The following is a 19,781-nucleotide window of genomic DNA, read 5'->3' as shown; positions in this document are numbered from 1 at the left end:
TTCTGATTTTAAGATTCAATATAATGACAAGGCCCCATCCTCAGGGTAAAGCTTTAGTGAGGATTTGTAAACTCAAACCACAATATTATAAATAAGTGAAGACATTTGGGCCTTGGATGCATAATTGCGATGGCACAGTAACTTTGAGATGCAATAACTGCTTATCCAATGCATTTCTATTCTTGAGTAATTAATAAATCTACTTAATACTGCTTATTGGTTTACTATATGTAATACTGTTATATAGTTCAATATTTTCTCTCTTTGGCACTAATACTGTCACTTCAATACCAGTACTGTACCAGTTACCCTCTTGAGGAGGAGCTACTGTGTTCCTGTTCAAAGTTTGAGAGACTTTATCATTTAAAAAATATTATCTATAAAATAGACAGGCTTTATCCCATGCACTATTTTGCACTCGTACATTGATTTAAATTGCTTCATCTGAACATAGAGATGGATTGATATTTAAATGTAATCCACACTAAAGCCTGAAAGGACAGGCTTATTTTCATACCAGCTCATGCATGTTGGTATGACTTATTCTATTCTTTATTCATTATACACTTTTGTAAATACAAGTACTGAATATATCTGATAAGTGCTACATATGGGCACAGTTTTCAGTGTTACCCAATGAATCACATCACATCAATCAAAATCATTTCAACAAATATAAAAAAAACTATTCATGAATCACAGTGACCTTTGAAAAACAGAAGCTCCATATTTACCCTAAAGGCACACTACAGACTCAGCTCTGCTGTCACACCTGGACACAATTCGATACAATATTCTAAATCATGTAAACAAAAAAACAAAACAAAAAAAAACCTGCATTACAGAGTTGGATCAAATATCCGACTATGTAAATACTTAAAAACAAAACATCTTGTTATGACAGATTTTTTGTAGGTGAAAAAAGCCAAATGCACATCTCGTATCCAGTCCTGACAAGTGAGTGGGAACAGTAGTGTAGGGTCTGTAACACAATATACCATACTGTAACAGGCTGCTGTCCGTCTGTATGTGAGTGATGGAAAACTATAGACACTAGTTTTAAGGATATATTCTAGAGCTGAAGCATATAGAGAAAACATATATAAAAATATAAATATATATTGTCATGGAACCAAATGGTTATATGAGTATCTATATTTGGGGACAGTTTTTATGTTTAAGAGAATGTACAAGTCTGTTATTTTTCTATTCATGTGTTGCTTTACTATTGTAGCAATGCACACCAGTAGAGAGAAGCTTTTTTCAGTTGTGTACAAAACAAAAAATGATGGTGCACTATATTCTACTTCTTATTGTCCGCTCAGAAACACTCAGAGACTTAGTTTTTATAGCTCGCGTTCGCTTGATGTCCGGTGATTGTTGAATTTCTATGGGCCATCATTGTCCAACTTAAAAAAAAAAAACAGCCTTGTTACTTTTACTTAAAGTGCATATGACAGGTTAGACTGCTAATTTTACTAAAATATAATTAACGTCATTGTAGATAATATTTTACTAAAAATCTTTTAAAAGTTTTAAAAATTGTGTTTAAATTTTTACATCCTGGGTCGACACGGGCAACAGATACGACATACACAGAAGTAATTCCACAACTGTAACCTAGGAAACATAACATTAATAACAAAAGCCAAAACATGTCTAAATAGGCTCTGTGCACCAGAGCACTCAGCAACCACACTGTTAGTGCCACTACTTCTGTGGGTTTTTTGCTGAGCTAAAATTAATAAATATTTAAAATAAAGCATTGGACAGGGAGCTGTAGATGGAAGTAAGATGTTAAAAAGTACATTAAAAAAATAATACTTGAGCAGAGGACACTTCCGTGTTTAGAAAGAGATCTTCATGTCTTAATGCTAAGGCTAATGCTAATGCTAATTTTGAGGGCAATAAATATTAAAACAACACCACAAACTATTCTACATATCAAAATAACTGGGTGGTCTTTATTTTAATTAATTTGAAATTTAGTAGGCTGTTTTATATAGGCTATTTTATACTTAATAATTTTGATAAAAGTGACTCTTAGCTTTGAGACACCATGAGCTAGCTAGCATGCTGCTGAGCACAGAGCAAATGGATCTATTAAAATAACAGACAAATGACAGAGCCTGTTGCAGATTAAGTAAAAAAAAAAAAAAGCCTAGTAAATAAAATAAATGGCATCATGTTTTATTTAATGCACGTAAATTGTTCCTGAATTTTTGATGGAATTTCCTGTTTATGACATAGGTGGAAGTACTTTGTTTTAGTACTTACTCCTACTTCCTGTATTTTTGTACTTTTCCTCTCAACTTTTTTCCACAAACTTCCACTTAACTGATGTAAAACTATGATACTTATTTACCACAATCACCACTCCACCAAACCAAGTCCGAATTAGCACTGAAAACATGAAAACCTGTCATTTGCACTTTAACTTTAACCCCTCAGATATATTTAGTGAGTTCACCATTGTACGTTGACACAAAAGAAAATTAAAAATGTATATTAATTAACAGTATATGTGTTTAATAAGGATGCAATTGTTTTTATTTCTATTATTTCTTTTCAGGCATGTGCACTCAAAGATGTTCTGTTTGCCACTGTTATTCCTTGTGTTGGAGATTGGGCATTGCAGCTGTAGGATGGACATTGCCAAAACATCACAGATTTCACATATATTGAAAACTGGTGCTATACTATACAACATTTGTGGTGCTTTCTTTTGGTTACTTATGTCTTGCTTCAGACAAATGTAGCTCTTATGTACTGTACTCATGAGTCATGCAAGGATTTTCAATGTTATAGCATAGTTTGAGAAATGACTACTGGAAATATATGATTCCTGGTGTAATTTGTTGGAAGTAGACACAACCTTGATATACCTGCGTTACTTGGATCACTTCAAGAAAACAGTTCAATTTGGTGCTGATTTATATTTTAATGTTCAAAATGTTGCTTACTGATGGGTAAAGATGGGAAAAAAGCAGTTCGGGCAGTGAATAATTACAGTGAAATAAAGTTAAAGGGCCGATATTGCGATATTTTCTGATCTATGTTATAATGCGTTTTTTTCATCACAAACATATCAAGAGTAGTGTTGTGTTTCATTCTCACATTTTTAACACACAAACCCTGCATATTTAGGTGGAGTTTTCTCTCAAATGGAAAACACTGTTCCACCTTGTGATGTAATGTGGTATTACAGGGATGCTCTACTGTGTTTTTAAACTCCATGCCACTTCACTACAATCATTTTTGATAATTTCAGCCCTGGAATTTCCAATCTCTACTAAACAAAAGGTAAAAAGTAGCTGTTAACTTGAAAACTACCACTACATGACATCACAAGGTGGAACAGAGCATTTTGAGCTTGTAAGATTACTGAAATGTGTGAATGAAACAAAATACAACTTTGCATTTGTTTTTTGATGAGGTAACAACATTAGAACATGACTTAAAGCTCACAAGAGTCCATTTTGTGTAATATAGGACCTTTAAGTGCTAGAATTGACTGAAGAAAGCGTCAGCTGACTAGACGTTTTGAAGGCTTCTACAATTTGAATCTCTTTGTGGAAGTGCCATTTTATATGTTTATGAAATCGCATCAACTGCAATAGTGAAAGTAAACACTAGAAATGTTGTGTCTTCCTGAAAGGTCTACAGGCCGTTTTCATTCTTTTACAGTGCTTTATTTTTAATACTACAACTTTCAGACTCACAAAACTGCAGTTAGTTTGAAGTGTGCTCATTTTTAGATACAGACAACTCAGTACCTCAGTAAATCACTGGTTACACTTATAGATACAGAACATGACTCTGGTCTCACCTCTCTGAAAGCTCTCATGCTTTTTATTTGTTGGCACAAACACTAACAAGAATGTATGGCTATTGTAATTTCCCCTCACCCCGAAAAACTGGAGCTTTTAAAGCGACTCAATTGTCAGTTTTTTGTATTTCAGACGTCTTGGTATGCTTGTTGTAGTTGTATACTCATAATGGTGTATATTACATCAAATTTTATTTATTAAAATGTTTAAATTTTCTACAACCACATTGTGTATTTGTGTCTTTACTTGAATTAATACGTTTAATATGAATCCCCACCTCTCCATAGATTTGTAACTTGATCAGGAGTGCCACAGCTTGTCTTGGTGAAGTTTAATGTCATATTGTGGAACACTGAACACAATAATATCTCGAAGGAGCCAAGCAGGCAAAAGCTAAAAAATGGCTAAATAGCTAAAAAAAAAAAAGACAGAAGGAACTACATAGACATGATCCTTTGCTCTATTTCAGTGCAGATTACATGAAGAAATAACAGTTGTAAGCACTTTTAACTCTTACTTCTTTGGATTAAGTCTTCTCAAGGCATTTTAGAGGAAAATGTAGGATATTAACAGTTTTGTTAGCCTCCACAAAATATTTCAATAAATATCGTACCGTGAGATGTATATCATGAAAATATTGCGTAAATATTGTAAGAGATTTTGATATTGTTACATCCCTAACTGTGAGCCCCCCCATCATATTGTGAGGTTTCCCACGATATCGCAATAAATATTGTCCCTTGACGCTCATACCGTGATAATATTGTATTGTGAGACATGGATATCGTTACACCCCTAAAAATGTATATAGTGCACCTTTCCAACTAGGAAGTACATACTCTGTTTTATATTTTTTATGTACAGAAGTATGCTATTTAAGGCAAAATACTGCAGCCTGCCTGTCAGGAGCTGTGATCCACATGATCCACAGCGCTCTTTGTACTCCAGGGGGCGCTGTTTGAATGCGCTAAACTGCGGTGCCGCTGCCCCTTCAAAGGCCTGAGTAACGCCTCGCGAGACCAACAGACGTCACTTAGCAACCGACAACATAAACGCACGAGCCCTGGAGCCGCAGGTTCTATTCTGTGCTTTACACTCTGGGACATTATGGAGGTAAGTCTCTAGAACTGACATTAAAACAGGACACGGGGCTGGGGACATGAAAGCACAGGCATGTTATTAGCGCACATGTTACTAAAGCTGTGACGTCTACAAGCCAAAATGAACATAGAGCCCATGTTTGAAGAGTAGGTTTACTTCAGTAGGCCTACAATAAAACGAAAACCAAAGCAAAAAGATCATATTTTTCATTTAGATTTCCAAAATAAAAAAGCTGGGGAAAAAAAGTTTGGCTTATTAGTTGGCCTTCGACCATAGCTTTATTTATTTAGGCTACTTATTTTCAGTGCATCTTACACATCATACACCAAGTGCCAGCCCAGAAAATAGGAAAATATGTGACCTTATGAGTGATGTCAGTCTATAACCAAGCTAAAACTGGTAAAGCCCCGAACCAAGTTTAAACAGGACTACACAATGTCTAGAGTAGTTCCAAATAGACTCACACAAAGGAGCTCATAAATATTGATTCATTTTACTCCACTGGCTTAGATGACATCGACAATACTTAATTTCACAGACAGATAACTCGTAAACATATAAACTTGCCAAATAATTCAGAAGTTCAGTTCCAGTCTCCCATGTTTGTGCAGGAGTTTGAGCCAGAGGAGAAAAAAGGCTGGGGACACCTTTGAGTCTTTGGAGGACTTCTATGTGGTCCTGAATGAGCTGCTGGGAGACAAGAGCCTGGAGAAGGTCCGCGTGGAGTACGAAAAGCTCCTGCATGCTCTGAAGAAGTCCAAGGACAGCGAGAGGAGGCTCATGTCCAAGTGCAGAGAGCTGAATGCAGAGATCGTGAGCTCCTCTTCCAAAGTGTCTGCTGCTCTCAAACTGTCTCAGGAGGATGAGAACACCATCGCCTCACTCAAAAGGGTATTTATCATTTAGGAGAGCTTTAAATGTTTCACTTATTTTTGTATTTAGAAGGTGCTCTGTGTATGTTTTCTGGTGGAGGGTCCGTCATCTGCTTGTCTCTGAGGAGATATTGCTTTGATGTTCCACACTATGGCATTACACTTAACTGTCTTCATGGAGACAAGCAGCTGGTGCCACTAGACCAATGTTATTGTAAAAACAACTTAATAAATGCAATACAGATATTACGATAGTATGGTTTAATGCCATACTGTGGAACATTCCATGTAAAGCAGCAACATCTCCATAAAGACAGATAGGTGGCGGACCTTCCATCAGAAAACTTAAATAGCGCCAATTTAAGGTTGGTGTTAAGATGTCAGCTTCGACCAGTGCATAGTTGTGATCTTGGGCAAGATTCTTCACCTCCCTCCCACGTCGATGTGGAGAGTGATAATCCATTGTGTCTAGAAGTGCTGTTTTATAATTAATTTACTGTTAATATTATTACCACAGGAACTTGATAAAGCCTGGAAAATGGTGGATACTGCTCACCAGAAAGAAAAGAAGGACAAGGAGGTCATCAAAAATCTGAGAGAAGAAGTGACCGACCTCACCAAAAAGATTGAACAGCAAAGTGGATATTCAGGAGACCAAGAGCAGAGGTTTGTTCTCTGTTCAAATATCACTCATCAGATTTGACTACACATGTGCTGGGGTGGAGAATAAATAATTATTCATTTAAAATCACACATAAGTACAACACTGCATCACCTGCTCTGGTTGGTAAGAGCTCAGAGAATATGTGGATTGTGGTTTAAAACAACAAAATTCTGTTTGCTTCAAATTAAATGTTTAATTAAGTAAGTGTTGGATAAAAGACAGATATAAATATGTACAAGTATGTAAAGTAGTATTTTGAGTTGTATCTTTTACTTTTTTACAGCAGTACTTGTACTTGTAATTGAGTAAATTTTAAGTAACTATACTCAAGTACATATTTTCACATATATTGGCTGTGTCTGAAGATGAGCTGTGTGTATTTGTGTGTTCATGTGTGTGTGTTTGTGTGTTTGTGTGTTGACAGTGAGCTCCTCAAAATGAATGAAGAGCTGAGCCGAGAGAGGGACGAGCTGCTGGCCACAGCAGAAGAACTCCGGGAGAAACTGAGAGAGCTTTCTCAAACACAACAGGAAACCCAGACACTACGAGACCAAGCACAAGAGACTGTGTCGCAGGTAAAGCAACAGGGCTGGAACATCACCACCAACACTAGTGTTATGAAACAGGGATGGAGTTGACTAAATACATTCTTGGTTGACAAAAGACCGGGCACTCGCATCCTACCCACATTACCTAATATGAATGTGGTGTGTGTGTAAGCCTCACGTCCACCTAGTCTGCCCAGGGCAGATGTGGCTACTGACATAGCTTACTACCACAGAGTGTGCAATGAGTGAATATAGGCTACATTGCAGTTGTTTGAGAAGCTTTGACAAACCTTTAACACTCATTACAAGTGTAAAGCATTACATTATGATCACTATAGAAAACCCACAGTGATCACTCAAGCAGTTCCACAAGTTTGTACAAAACTATTTTGAGTTTGCTTCATTTAAAAAAAAAAAAAAATCATTTATTCCATGTTTCTTATTCATTTATATACCATGAAACCCAAACTTTGACCATGCTTTAATTCAAATAGATATCAGATAACAAACTGAAGTGTGTTTTGTGGTTGTGTAGCTGCAGCAGGAGCTCCAGGTTCAGCAGAATGAGATCTCTCGGGAGATGAGGCTCAAGGAGAAACTGGACAAAGAGCTGAAGCAGCTGCACTCAGACATGGACTCCAAGATGGCCGACCTGAAGGCTCTGAGTCAGCAGAGCCAAAAGGCCAAAGAGGAGCAGCAGAGGCTCGAGCAGCAACTCAAGGAGCTGAGGGTAACATTAGCAAAGTCATACTCTCTTTAAAAGTGTGTAAATAAATACTGTGTAAAGTGTAACTCAAATACAAGCTGGGAGCTGCTGGTATCCATATAACCAACTGTGCTCATGAAAAGGGTCGCCTGCAGTACTTAGTGCATTTAGAAAAACACTGATGTCAGGCTCTCACTGGGTTAGTAAAAAGTTTGTTTATTTAATAGAAGATAATGATACAGACACAGCACAAGGTGAAATACAGATTTTCAGCTTTTACAGGACAAATATGTCTATCTAACTAAAGATCTTTTCCTGAACATATTTTGTGACAGTTTGTTTTCTTGTGTTTTTTAAAAAGCTTCTGAATGAAAGGGCCACTAAAGAACTGGAGCAGATGCAAGTGAAAAGTGCAAAACAACAACAGGAGTTTGAGCAGCTGAGCTCCACTAAACAGCACCTCATTCTGGAAAACCACCAGATCTCAAATGAGCTCAAGGTAACTCAGGTTTTTATAGACATCTGTTTTTTAATCCATTATACAGGCTTTGTATATTATTGTTTGTACTGTAAAAAAAAAAAAAAACATAGTTATAATAATACTGTAATCTTAATTATGCTTCCTAAATAGGGAAATACATATAACTTATCTAATTATCAAATAAATTATTCCATTCCATATTACAGTTGTCAAAAGTATTGAAAATCAGACACAAATCGATACTTAAACTACTATCAAATCTAGATACTCATTTGAGCAAGTATCTAATTAATAAAGAAGCTTTAAAAATAACTTTACAATGATACATACATATGCATGGTAATATAAAAGAAAGTACTATGATTTAATGCTAAATATCACATTATGTTGTCTAAAGAAAGAGCATTTTTATTTTCATTGTAGTACTGAATTGGTATTGAGTATCAAATCTACTGTAGTATCAAAACCGAGTTTGAAATGTTTGTATTGCGTCAACACTGTTCAGTACAATATCAACCACTAGAGGGCAGTAAGTGCACAGTGTAAAATAGAAGTGACGTTAAAGATACACTATGAAACCTTTTCAGCGGTATGACATTACATATACCTAGGGTTAGGGTTAGCAGATGGCACCTCATGGCCAAATTATAGGCTAGATCAGTGGAGAGGAGAGCCTTAAGAATGCATGTTTTCAAGGTATTTCCGAGCTATAATAATATCTATTTTTGAATTAATGTTAGATAGTTAAGTTAAATGCCATATTGCACAACATTCCAGGTAAAGAAATAACATCTCCTGTTGACAATAAGGTGATGCATCCCCTACTAGAAAAGTTACATAGTCCACCTTTTTTTTCCCACCTTTATTGTCCTTACTTTGTTTTCTTGTATTTAAAGGTCCTATATTACACAAAAAGGATTCTTGTGAGCTTTAAGCCATTTTTAGAAAGTTGTTAAAACCTCGAAAACTGGAGTTGTGTTTTGTTTCATTCACATATGTTTCACTAACCCTTTAGCCTGTCAACATCTCCAAAGCTCAAAATGCTCTGTTCCACCTTGTGATGTCATGAATAGTAGTAGTTTTTAAGAGCATTTACTTTTTATCTTTTGTTCAGTAGAGATTGCAAATTTCAGGGGTGAAATCATCCAAATGATTCTAGTGAAGATGTATGGAGTTTAAAAACACAGTAGAGCACTTCCTGTATTAGTAGATGACATCACAAGGTGGAGTGTTTTTTGTTTTAGAGAAGAATTCAGCCTAATTATGCAGGGTTTGTGTGTTAAACATGAATAAATGAAACAAAACACAACAGCGAGTATGTTTTTGAGGAGGAAACTACATTATAACACAGATCATAAAATAGTGTAATATGGGCCTTTAAAGTGTCCAGGAAAGTGCTGTATAAAGTGGATGTATTATTGATATATTTGTATTGATGTGCTGACATTGTTGGCAGATGAGAGAGGAGGAGGTGAGTCAGATGAGGCAGGAGATTTCGAAACAGATAAAGATGCGAGAGGCTGTTCAGAAGAAGTATCACCAGATGGAGGACCAGAAGGCAGACGCAGACGTACAGAAGGAGACACTCAAGGCACAGATCTCTGGACTGGAGAAAGGTCAACGTTTATCAAGTTTGAGTTGGCACAAATACCAAATCGCCATGAATGCAGTTATTTAGATAACAGAATGACCTCTGCAAAGACTTTTTATATTGAACTCTTGTACCTGTAGTTTAGCCCTCGACAAACATGTTCTGAAAGGAATTTATATAAGTTTATCAGTTTTTCTCAAATATTAATTCTCCTGGACAGGTTTACAATGAGCACCCTGAACAAAATCTTACTTTTTAAATATACAGTAAATGCTTATTAGAGAATTTGCAATTACAGTTTTTTTCCTGTGCTGCCCTACTTTAAAGTGAGTAGGCTAATTATTTGATTTTACAAACACATTTCAATATTTATACATTTTAGATTATGTAGTCTTATCATTGTTCTATTTACTATACACATCTTTGGGAAATATCTTTATGTTACAAACCTCTGGCCAGTGTGGGGGAGTCTCTAATCACCCCTATTATTAAGAATTTTCCATTGAATTGCATTTAAATTATTAGGCTAATTTACTGTATCTGTAAAAGTTTATGCCCTGTTATTCTCCTGATGCTCCACAGATCTTGAAGCGGCCCAAAAGCAGGTCGATGCAGATAAAAAAGGAATCGATGAGCTGACCAGAGAACGAGACATCCTTAATAAGGTACAATTAAACTTAAAGATACAGCATGTAACTTTTCAAATGGAGAGTCTGCCACCTGCTTGTTTCCATGGAGATACTATTGCTCTCCTTTGAAAGTTCCATTGTAGGGCAGCCTATCTAGCACCATGTTTTCAAGGTATTGTAATGGAACAAATACAAGATAGAAACATTTAATGCCATACTGTGGAAACTGTATGCAAAGCATTAGCATCTCCATGGACACAAGCAAGTGATGCTCCCTCCAACAGAGAAGATGCATAGTGTACCTTGAAACGGTCAACATTTTGAGTGTCATGTATCTACTTCCTTCATATTTAATTCGTATTTAAACTGTCTTTAGAACATGATCAAAGCTGCATTGTCGACGGAGAAGCAGCAGAGTCTGGTGAAGCTTCTGGAGCAGGACAAGAAGACCCTGGAACATGAGATCCTCGGGTATCGTCAGGAGGCCCACAAGCAGAGGCAGATCATCCACCAACTGGAGAAGGAGCGTGATCGCTACATCAACGAAACCAGCAGCCTCATGCACAAGGTGACGACTATGAAGGGTAGGGTGGGGCTATGGAGTACAGTGTGGGGAGATGTTTGCTTGATACAATTTAAAAAAAAAACATGTAGATCAGTTTTTCTCAACCTACATGTGCCATTGGTGACACATGGACTGCTTCTGGTAGAACTTTGGCTCCTTGTAGTTCTAGTATATGTTTAATTTAGAGATGTATTCATATTTTTTCTTTCTGCCAATACTCGAAATTCCAAATATTTTGAGTGGGTAATTGGTGTTAAAAAGTTTGGTTTGGATAAATTGCTGATGAACTGGCTGTTTATTTGTGTAGCAGTGGTTGTCCAGGCTCACCAATGACACAAAAAAGTGAAGCCAACTATGGGCCCAAATCAGAATCTTTAAACTAATTTGAGCTGCAGTTTTGCAAAGTTTCCTATGATATTTGACATCAGCATTGCACATTTATATTTTCAAAAATGTAGTAGCATTATATCCCACAGCCCTAATACAGTAACATAATAAATATTTGATTAATTTAGAGTAATAAATTCTTGCTTGAAACAGGTCCAAGTCAAAATAAACGATGTGGAGGTGAAAGAGATGGAGATTTTCGACTGGAAGAAGAAGGTGACAGAGTCTGAGTGTAAACTGAAGCAGCAGGAGAACTTTCTGGAGTCTGTGGTGACTGAGAAGAACCTGTACAGCAAGAACCTCATAGAAGCTCAGGTACTGCACACACACACACACACACACAGCACACACACACACACACACACACACACACACACACACAGGGGAGAGTTAAAAAGTTTGGTTTAGGGGTTTAGTGGGAAAGGAGACACAAACTGCACTACAGTAAGAGTAATGTTACGTCAAAATAATATAAGTCAAGTAAAGCCTAGGTACTGCACAAACAAAGGAGTGAGAGGAGATTAAAAAAAAAGTAAAGTTACTTCAAAATAATATTACTCAATTTGAAGTAGCTTACTCTTTGTGCAACATTTATGAGTGTTTAGAAATACCCTATACATAAAAAAGTAGAAGGAAATTACTCAAGTAAAACGTAATGTTACTTCAAAGTAATATTACACAAGTAGAAGTATAAAGTAGTAGTTAAATAATTAGACTAAAAAAGTGTTTGAGGAAAGTAATACTCAAGGAATAGTAATTGTAAGAGTAACTGTCTGAATGTAACATCTCATTTATTATAAGAAATGTAATTTAAGGACAAAATAATAAATAACGTGCAAAATTTTGCATTTTCAAAACCATAAAAACAAGAAATCTGATGGAGCGGTGCAAGAAACACAAATGTTCAAGTCATTAAATGTTGTCAAAATAAACCTGCTGTCACTTTTAGACTCACTCACAGCGGGAAGATAAACCAAACTTTTACTCAAGTAAGAGTACTGTTACTTCAAACTAATTATTACTCAAGTAGATCTGAGTAAGTACATATGCAGTATGAAAACTACTTCAAGAAGTGCAATTCCTTTAAAAATGTACTCTGTTAAATGTAACAAAGGCCTTCTTCCCTCTGCTGCCAGTAGGAATCATTTACTGTATTTTACTTTGAACTGACTTCTTCTTGACTACTGCAGGAGGAGGTGACTGAGTTAAAGATGAAGATGAAGTCCATGACTAACCAAGTGTCCCGTCTGAGAGATGAGATCACAGGGAAGGAGCAGACCATCGCCAAAGAGCAACAAGAACACAAACGTCTGGACAAAGAGAACGAGGGCCTGAGGGTAAGACTACAGCTCCACATTATTAAACATACTCGTAGTTGTAACAGACTATCTTGCTTTAGTTTGAAAATGGTACTTTGCCAGAACCTTACGCTACAGCCAAATGCATAAGTTTTTATGAGAATTGGCGAAAACACAAAAATTTATGAGACTGAAGTTCTTTGTGTGATGTTTCCTGTCTTGGGTCTCAGGTAGAACTGCAGACAATGAAGTCACAGTTGGAGGAGATGAAGCAGCAGGTGGACAAACAAAAAACAGAACAGCACAAACTCCACAAGATCATCTCAGACACAGATGCTGAACAGGCTCTGCAGAAGAAGCAGCTCGAGCAGGTATGAGCTGGGGGGAGTGACGGGGACATGAGACTTATTCACCCGAGAGGAGACACAATGGAGCTATGAGAGAAGACTTTGACAGATTTTATAATAAATACATTTTGATCACACTACTTTTTATTTATTTTATTTAATATTTTGGCTGTTATTGAACTGCTTTTTAGAACTATAGCATGTCCAGAGGTGGAATCCGTTTACCCCGTGCCACATGGAAAAAAAAAAAAATTTCACTTGTGTGGATTATGTGACTATTTTACAGATCTATTTCTCCCTATAGGTATATTTAATTGGTTAATTCCTTTATAAAGAATGAGGTGAACATATTATTATTATTTTAGCCCCATTTAAAATGATGGTTAATTTATTTAGGAATGTCCATTATTTGGACAGTGGAAAAAAAATTAAAAAGAGAAAACTTAAAAAAAATATTTGTATTATTCTGCAGTTTATATTATACCCACATTGCATATGCAGATAATAATACAGATTAATTAAAGCAACAGTACGTAACTTACTGGAGGTGGCACATTATTTGTATGATTCCACTGAAACAGAAAGTTAAAAAAAGGTTTAATGCCACACAGTGGAATATTACAGGTTTGTGGAGCTTTGAATATTTGAGCATGCACCTTCTTTACATGCGTCAGTTGTGTGGTAATTTCATGGTGAGGTTGAATTACCAATGATATCTCCAAGTTACTGTGATACAAGGGCACTCACAGTGGAAGTAATGGTTATTTTGCATATATTTTTCAGACATGGTTAAGCATTAGAAAATGAGCAGAAACACACTCCTACTTCTAGGCAATGGTGTAATGTAACAAAGGATATGTAGTAAAGTACTGTACTTAAGTATGCATTTCAGGTATCTGTACTTACTTACTTGCTTCAGTTTCTGTGCTTTTACTTAAGTAACAAAATTGACTTTTTCGATCACTGCTTCCAGGTGATCCGAGAACGAGATAACCTGGGCAAACAGCTGCTGCGGCGCAATGATGAGCGCGCTCTTCTGTACGAGAAGATCCGAATCCAACAGTCTGTGCTGAGTAAAGGAGACCACCACTACAGCCAGCGCCTGGAGGACGTCAGACTGCTCAGGCTGGAGATCCGAAGACTGAGGAGGAAGAAGAGCATCCTAGACAAGAGCGTCCCCAACACAGAAGAACTCAGGTACACTAGCCATGTACAGTATATATAAATATGTCTATAACCTCAGGCGTAATATGGACAAATACACTACACACACATTCAGGAGAGTGAAAAAAGCTTTTGCATCTCTGTCTCTGGTGTTAAACTATGGAAAGACTTGAGCTTAGATTTGAAACACTACTCAAGTATAATAACATTTAAGAAGAAATATAAGGAAATTACATTGATGAATATAAAAATAGTGAAGAGTGCTAATTAGATTTTTTTTCCTCTTCTGTTAATAACCCATGTATTTCATAAACTAACTAAAGTTTTAAATTCTAATTAGAAAAGTGTGGGATTAAATACATTCTACTTCTTCCTACATCTTCTTTTTGTCACCTTTGTATAATATCTATCATTTTGACTGGTTCTATAGTTTGCATGTTTAAAATAAATAAATTCATTCATTCATATTTGTTTATATACCAGAAATCTAATCTGATTTCTGGCGTAATCAGTTTACTGAAATGTCACATATGTACTCACAAGAGTGAGTACATATGAGCACTGATCTGATTTATTTCTGAGATTTCACATCTATGAGGGTTTTGACAAGGAAATTATGCAAAACGAGTCAAACTAATGTGGGAAAAGCAGAAGTGAAAGAGAAAATGTTTAAGATCTTTTAAAATAATTTGTACATTTTCTTACAAATATAGCAAAAATGTAAATATTGGGTAATTGATTATTCTTGTTATCTGTTTTTTACTGGCCACAAAGAGACTGAAATACAGGAACAGAGTGGCAGAGAAAGAGAAGAAAGAAAAAAGGGAAAATGAGGAAGTTGACAAGAGTTGAAAGTTGTTCGTGTGCTTTTTGTTTATAACTCTGTATCAGGCACCTTTTATTTCTTTCTGCATTAAGTCATGCTTAAAATTCAGTGCAAAATTTTCTGCCAATTTTCCTTACTGAAATTACCTGACAATGTTTATTTAGTTCCTTTTTGAATGAATGTATTAAAAATATATGTGCTGGATTAAACTGAGCAGTTGTCAAGACTTCTGATGACCATTTAGATTTGTCTTTGTAGAGTAATGTTGATGTGATGCTCTGTGTTGCAGACAGGAGCTCTTTCACCTGCAGAGGGAGCTGTTGAGAGAACGAACCAGAAACAGCATTTTAGAGGAGCAGCTCAAACCCATCAATATTCACAGATGGAGACGACTTGAGGTGAACTTGAGTTTTGTGATTCATTTTAATACACTTTAGATGAAAAATTTTCAAAGTTTATAGAAGCAAATAGAAGCAGAGTCGTAATGGAGGTCAAAACTATGAGACTTTCAGATTTTACACAGGTTTGACACAGCCACAGCACCTTTAAAGACTCTTAACACACAACACAATTTTTAGCTCTGTATCACAATCCAATGAGATACTATTGAGGTTGCAGTGATAGAAAAGCCTTAATTTGCAGTAAAAAAGTTTTACTTGTGATCATTTGGGCCAATTCAGTAGGATCTCTGAGGGTCTATTTTGGGCACCTTGCATTAGATATTAAGGTTACTTCATTAACAGCAGGTTGCGTTTACATGATATAAATTGTTTAAAATTGAGCTGGAGTACATGTCAGAAGAATTTGTGGAGTTTATTCCTATCAAATAATGACTTTGTGAATCATAAGGTCGGTTATTTCCGTATATAGGCCCCTGCATCTAAAATAGAACGTAACCTATTAAAACCAACCTGTAATGTTATTGTAATTTGCTCTAAGAGGACTTTTGCACACATCTCTCACAGGGAAGTGATCCTGATAAATATGAGCTCATTCTGAAGATCCAGTCGTTACAAAAGAGGCTTATCTCCAAAACTCAGGAACTCGAAGAAAGTGAACTTCTATTACAGGTAAACACATAACACCCACTTGTCCATTTCTGTTTTATTAAAGGTTCTATATCACACAAAAATTACTCATGTGAGCTTAAAAAATTTAGTTGTGTTTGTTTTATTCATTCACACATGTTTGAGTACCGCTTTATTTTAATTATCAGATTGTCTACTCCAAAGCTCAAAATGCTCTGATATTTGATTGTTTACAAATTGCAGATGTTTTCCTTGAAAGTCTGCACAGCCCTGGTTGAATCTCTGTGTTTTGTACAGGAGAAGGAGAAGCTGTATGTTGATTTGAAGCACGTTCTGCTCCGACAGCCTGGTCCTGAAGTGGCCGAGCAGCTCCAACAGTGCCGCTGGATGCTGAGAGAGAGGACCAAGAAACTTAAGGTAAATCGTGTGCTTTCAACCTCAGACTGCTATTGATACTTAAAAATACAAAATGGTAATAACGCATTTTCAAGAACCTGTTATGAATAAAAGCGTTCATCAAAGCATCCTGTTTCCTGTAATTTTACATGTGTGATTCAGCTCTTTCTGGTCAGACTGTGTTACAATAAAACTCTGATTAAGTCTAATTTGAGTGTAGTTAGCTTCACAACTCCAGGAATTGTTGATGACATCTTCTGCAAATTCTCTGTAAGCTTCTTTTATTATTGTGTGTTACTCAGTTGCTGATGGCGGAGCTCACAGTGACCGACTCTAGAGTGAACGAGTACAAGTGTGAGAATCAGAGACTGGCCGATGAGCTCGCCAACACCAAGAAGAAGTATCTACGACAGAAGAAACTGCAAAGGTTTGAACATTACATTGATCAAGACCAGACTTGCCAAGTCTGCTTATTTACAACGACTTGGGCTTTGTTTTTTTGGAAAGTCTTATGCAAATCTTGACAGTCACAGGTCGCGTTATGTTTTGGACTTTTTCCAGACTGACACTTTCACTTGATAAAATAGGGGACTGTTTTAGTCTCTTTCAGTTCTGTTTCACATTTATAGACCCATGTGATTGAAACGCAATTTGTTTTAAATAGATTCGTTTGGTCAGATGTTGATGTGAGATGGAACAATATGTTTTTTTCACAGTCAATGCTGATTATTTAGAAACCAAAGCAACTAATCGTCCATAAACTCCGATCTATATGATCTGAACTTGTCACAGCCGTGTACTGCAAACATAACAAGTGTTCAAATGTTTTTCCTTTATTCAGGTGGTCAGCTGATAATAATATTAATATAAATATGCACACAATGTTTAAAAGTCCTATAATAAACAAAATTGACTATTGTGAGCTCTAAGCCGTGTTATAATGCTGTCATCTGAAGTTGTGTTTTGTTTCATTCACACATGTTTGAGTAATCCTTTTATTATTAGTTTGTCTACATCTCCAAAAGTGAAAATGCTCTGCTTCAACTTGTAATGTCATGCTGCAGTAGTTTTGAAGTTATCAGCTGCCTTTTACCTTTAGTTGCCAGTTCCAGGGTTGAAATTATCCAAATATCCATGTGAAGGTGCATGGAGTTTAAAAACAACTTCCTGTACTACTTCATGGCATCACAAGGTGGAACAGAGGGAAAAACTCAGCCTAAATATGCAGGGTTTGTGTGTAAAACATGTGTGAATGAAACAAAACACAGCTGCGGGTATGTTTGTGATGAGGAAACAGCATTATAACAGAGATCAGAAACTAACTATAGTTCGTTCCTTTTTTGCACTTAATTTGATGACGTTTGTTTTATGGCATTCTGATAAGTTAAACACATTTTGATAATTTGTTTCTGGTCTCTACAGCGAAATGAAGAACCAAAATAAAGTGGAGCACACTGAGCGTCTCCCTCAGCTGGTCCACAAACCACACTTCACAGGAGGAGGCTTCAGGATAGAAAACCCCTCCAGAAGATTACACCTTTAACTGATCATGATCACGATACAGGCAAACAACTGTGAGGAGACAATAAACAGCACTTTACTCTACACTAACTCAACTATGTCATTTAAGTTATATAATACGATGGTATCAATGGGACCATTAAAGCAAAATATTGTGTCCTCTATGTTCTATATAACTGAAAACCATGAATTGGAAAATTGTTGGTAACTTCAACTGAGAATTTTACCCCAACCTTTTCCAACAGCATAAGGTTAAAACAGTTATGAAATCTGATGAATCATAACTAATGTTCTGTACTATTCTATCTCTAAAACATGCCATTCATGACTCAGACATAACAGCACATTGATATGATGTAAACAAGCTCAATCTTGTGTTTTTAATGACTAAGCCATATGGTCCATGATGATTTGAATGAGCGGGTGGGTCCATGATAATGAGGCTGGACATGTGGGTCTGGAAAAGGAGGTAAAAACATAATCAATACGTAAAATGTCAACAAGATAGTCTGATAAATGGTGTGTTTTCGTATCTGACAGTTTTGAGTGCTCACTAGCGGTCTTCCTCAGAGTGGTTACGTGACATGTCCGGTCAGCTGATTTATATAACATACATTATCAGAAGACCAAATGAACCTCATTGGACTAGTCTGATAAATGGTGCTATGAAACTATTTTAGCACAACTTCTCTGCAAATGCAACAGATTAAGATTAAGGGTGCGTTCCCACTATGGTTTGGTTCTATTTCAGTCCTGGTTTAGTTCTGATTTAGTCCTGGTTTAGTCTAAGGATGCCTCCATACAGATACTGGTATCAAATATCTGTGTTTCCATTATATTGGTTCAGCAGATCCTGGTTGGGCTTTTAATTGGATGCAACAAGACTATTTGTGGGCTAATTTTGTTTTGAAACATCCCATAATGTTTGAACTTTTATTCCCACAAAACTGTAGTCATTTGAAGGATAAATAACACAGTTGTGTAATAAACTAACTGTGTTTTAAAGAAATATGTCCCATGTTCTGTCCCTACATTGGGTAGTATTGGGTATGTAATTTATTAATATCAGATATCTTTTTTAGGTTCAATATCGATATGTAGTTTTGTCCTGGTCTAATCTTGTTCTAGCTCTGGGTTTAGTCCCAGTTTAGTCCCAGTTTAGTCCTTATTTTTACACAGTTATTGTGTGAACCTACCTTGACTCTTCTCTGCATGCAGTGTGATAAAAATAGACTCTAGAAAGTGATAATTACCAACATATTCAAAACTACAGCTGTTATTAGATTAGAAACAAAGAACCATAATGTCTTCTGTGTTTTTGCATGTTTCTCACAGGTTAGAAGGGATAAATGAGCTTTAAAGTTTCAATAGTATGCAAAATTGACTCTTGTGAGCTTTAAGCCATGTTTCATTCACACATGTTTGAGTCACGCTTTAATATGAGTCTCTCCAAAACTCAAAATGCTCTGTTCCAGCTTGAGATGAAGTGGCAGTTTTCAAATTACATTTTCTTCAGAAGAGATTGACAATTTCAGGTTAAAATGATTCTTGTGAAGTTGTATGGAGTTTAAAAAGCACAGCTTGAGAGAAGAGCACAGCCTAAATATGCAGTATTTGTGTGTTAAACTTGTGAATGAAGCAAAGCATAACTCCCAAGATTGTGATGAACATTACAACATAGATCAGAAATAGCATAATATCAATCTTTTAATCTGAAGACATCCACGCCCTCTTTGCCAATAATGTGAATGGGTCATTATTTTTAAGTAATAAGTCACTTACAGTATGTGTGTTTGAAACAGGTTCTCTTTTCTAGTATGAGACATG

At 36.2% G+C, this 19,781-nt stretch overlaps 1 protein-coding gene across 1 annotated transcript; it reads left to right on the top strand.

Moving 5' to 3' along the window:
• Nucleotides 1–5,051: 5,051 nt before the first annotated feature.
• Nucleotides 5,052–17,976, top strand: cfap58 (cilia and flagella associated protein 58). The gene is made up of 18 exons (XM_055148729.1): nucleotides 5,052–5,077; nucleotides 5,543–5,822; nucleotides 6,321–6,469; nucleotides 6,892–7,042; nucleotides 7,551–7,745; nucleotides 8,083–8,220; nucleotides 9,659–9,818; nucleotides 10,376–10,458; nucleotides 10,799–10,990; nucleotides 11,528–11,689; nucleotides 12,565–12,711; nucleotides 12,903–13,043; nucleotides 13,993–14,216; nucleotides 15,299–15,407; nucleotides 15,975–16,079; nucleotides 16,335–16,454; nucleotides 16,736–16,860; nucleotides 17,856–17,976. Exons 1-18 carry the CDS (start codon nucleotides 5,052–5,054, stop codon nucleotides 17,974–17,976), a joined length of 2,628 nt encoding a protein of 875 aa, XP_055004704.1.
• Nucleotides 17,977–19,781: the final 1,805 nt, after the last annotated feature.

The sequence above is a fragment of the Boleophthalmus pectinirostris genome, unplaced genomic scaffold (assembly GCF_026225935.1).
Source record: "Boleophthalmus pectinirostris isolate CB_2022bp ecotype Guang Dong unplaced genomic scaffold, ASM2622593v1 HiC_scaffold_12, whole genome shotgun sequence".
Lineage (NCBI taxonomy): Eukaryota > Metazoa > Chordata > Actinopteri > Gobiiformes > Gobiidae > Boleophthalmus > Boleophthalmus pectinirostris.
This window is presented reverse-complemented; position numbering and strand designations above follow the sequence as displayed.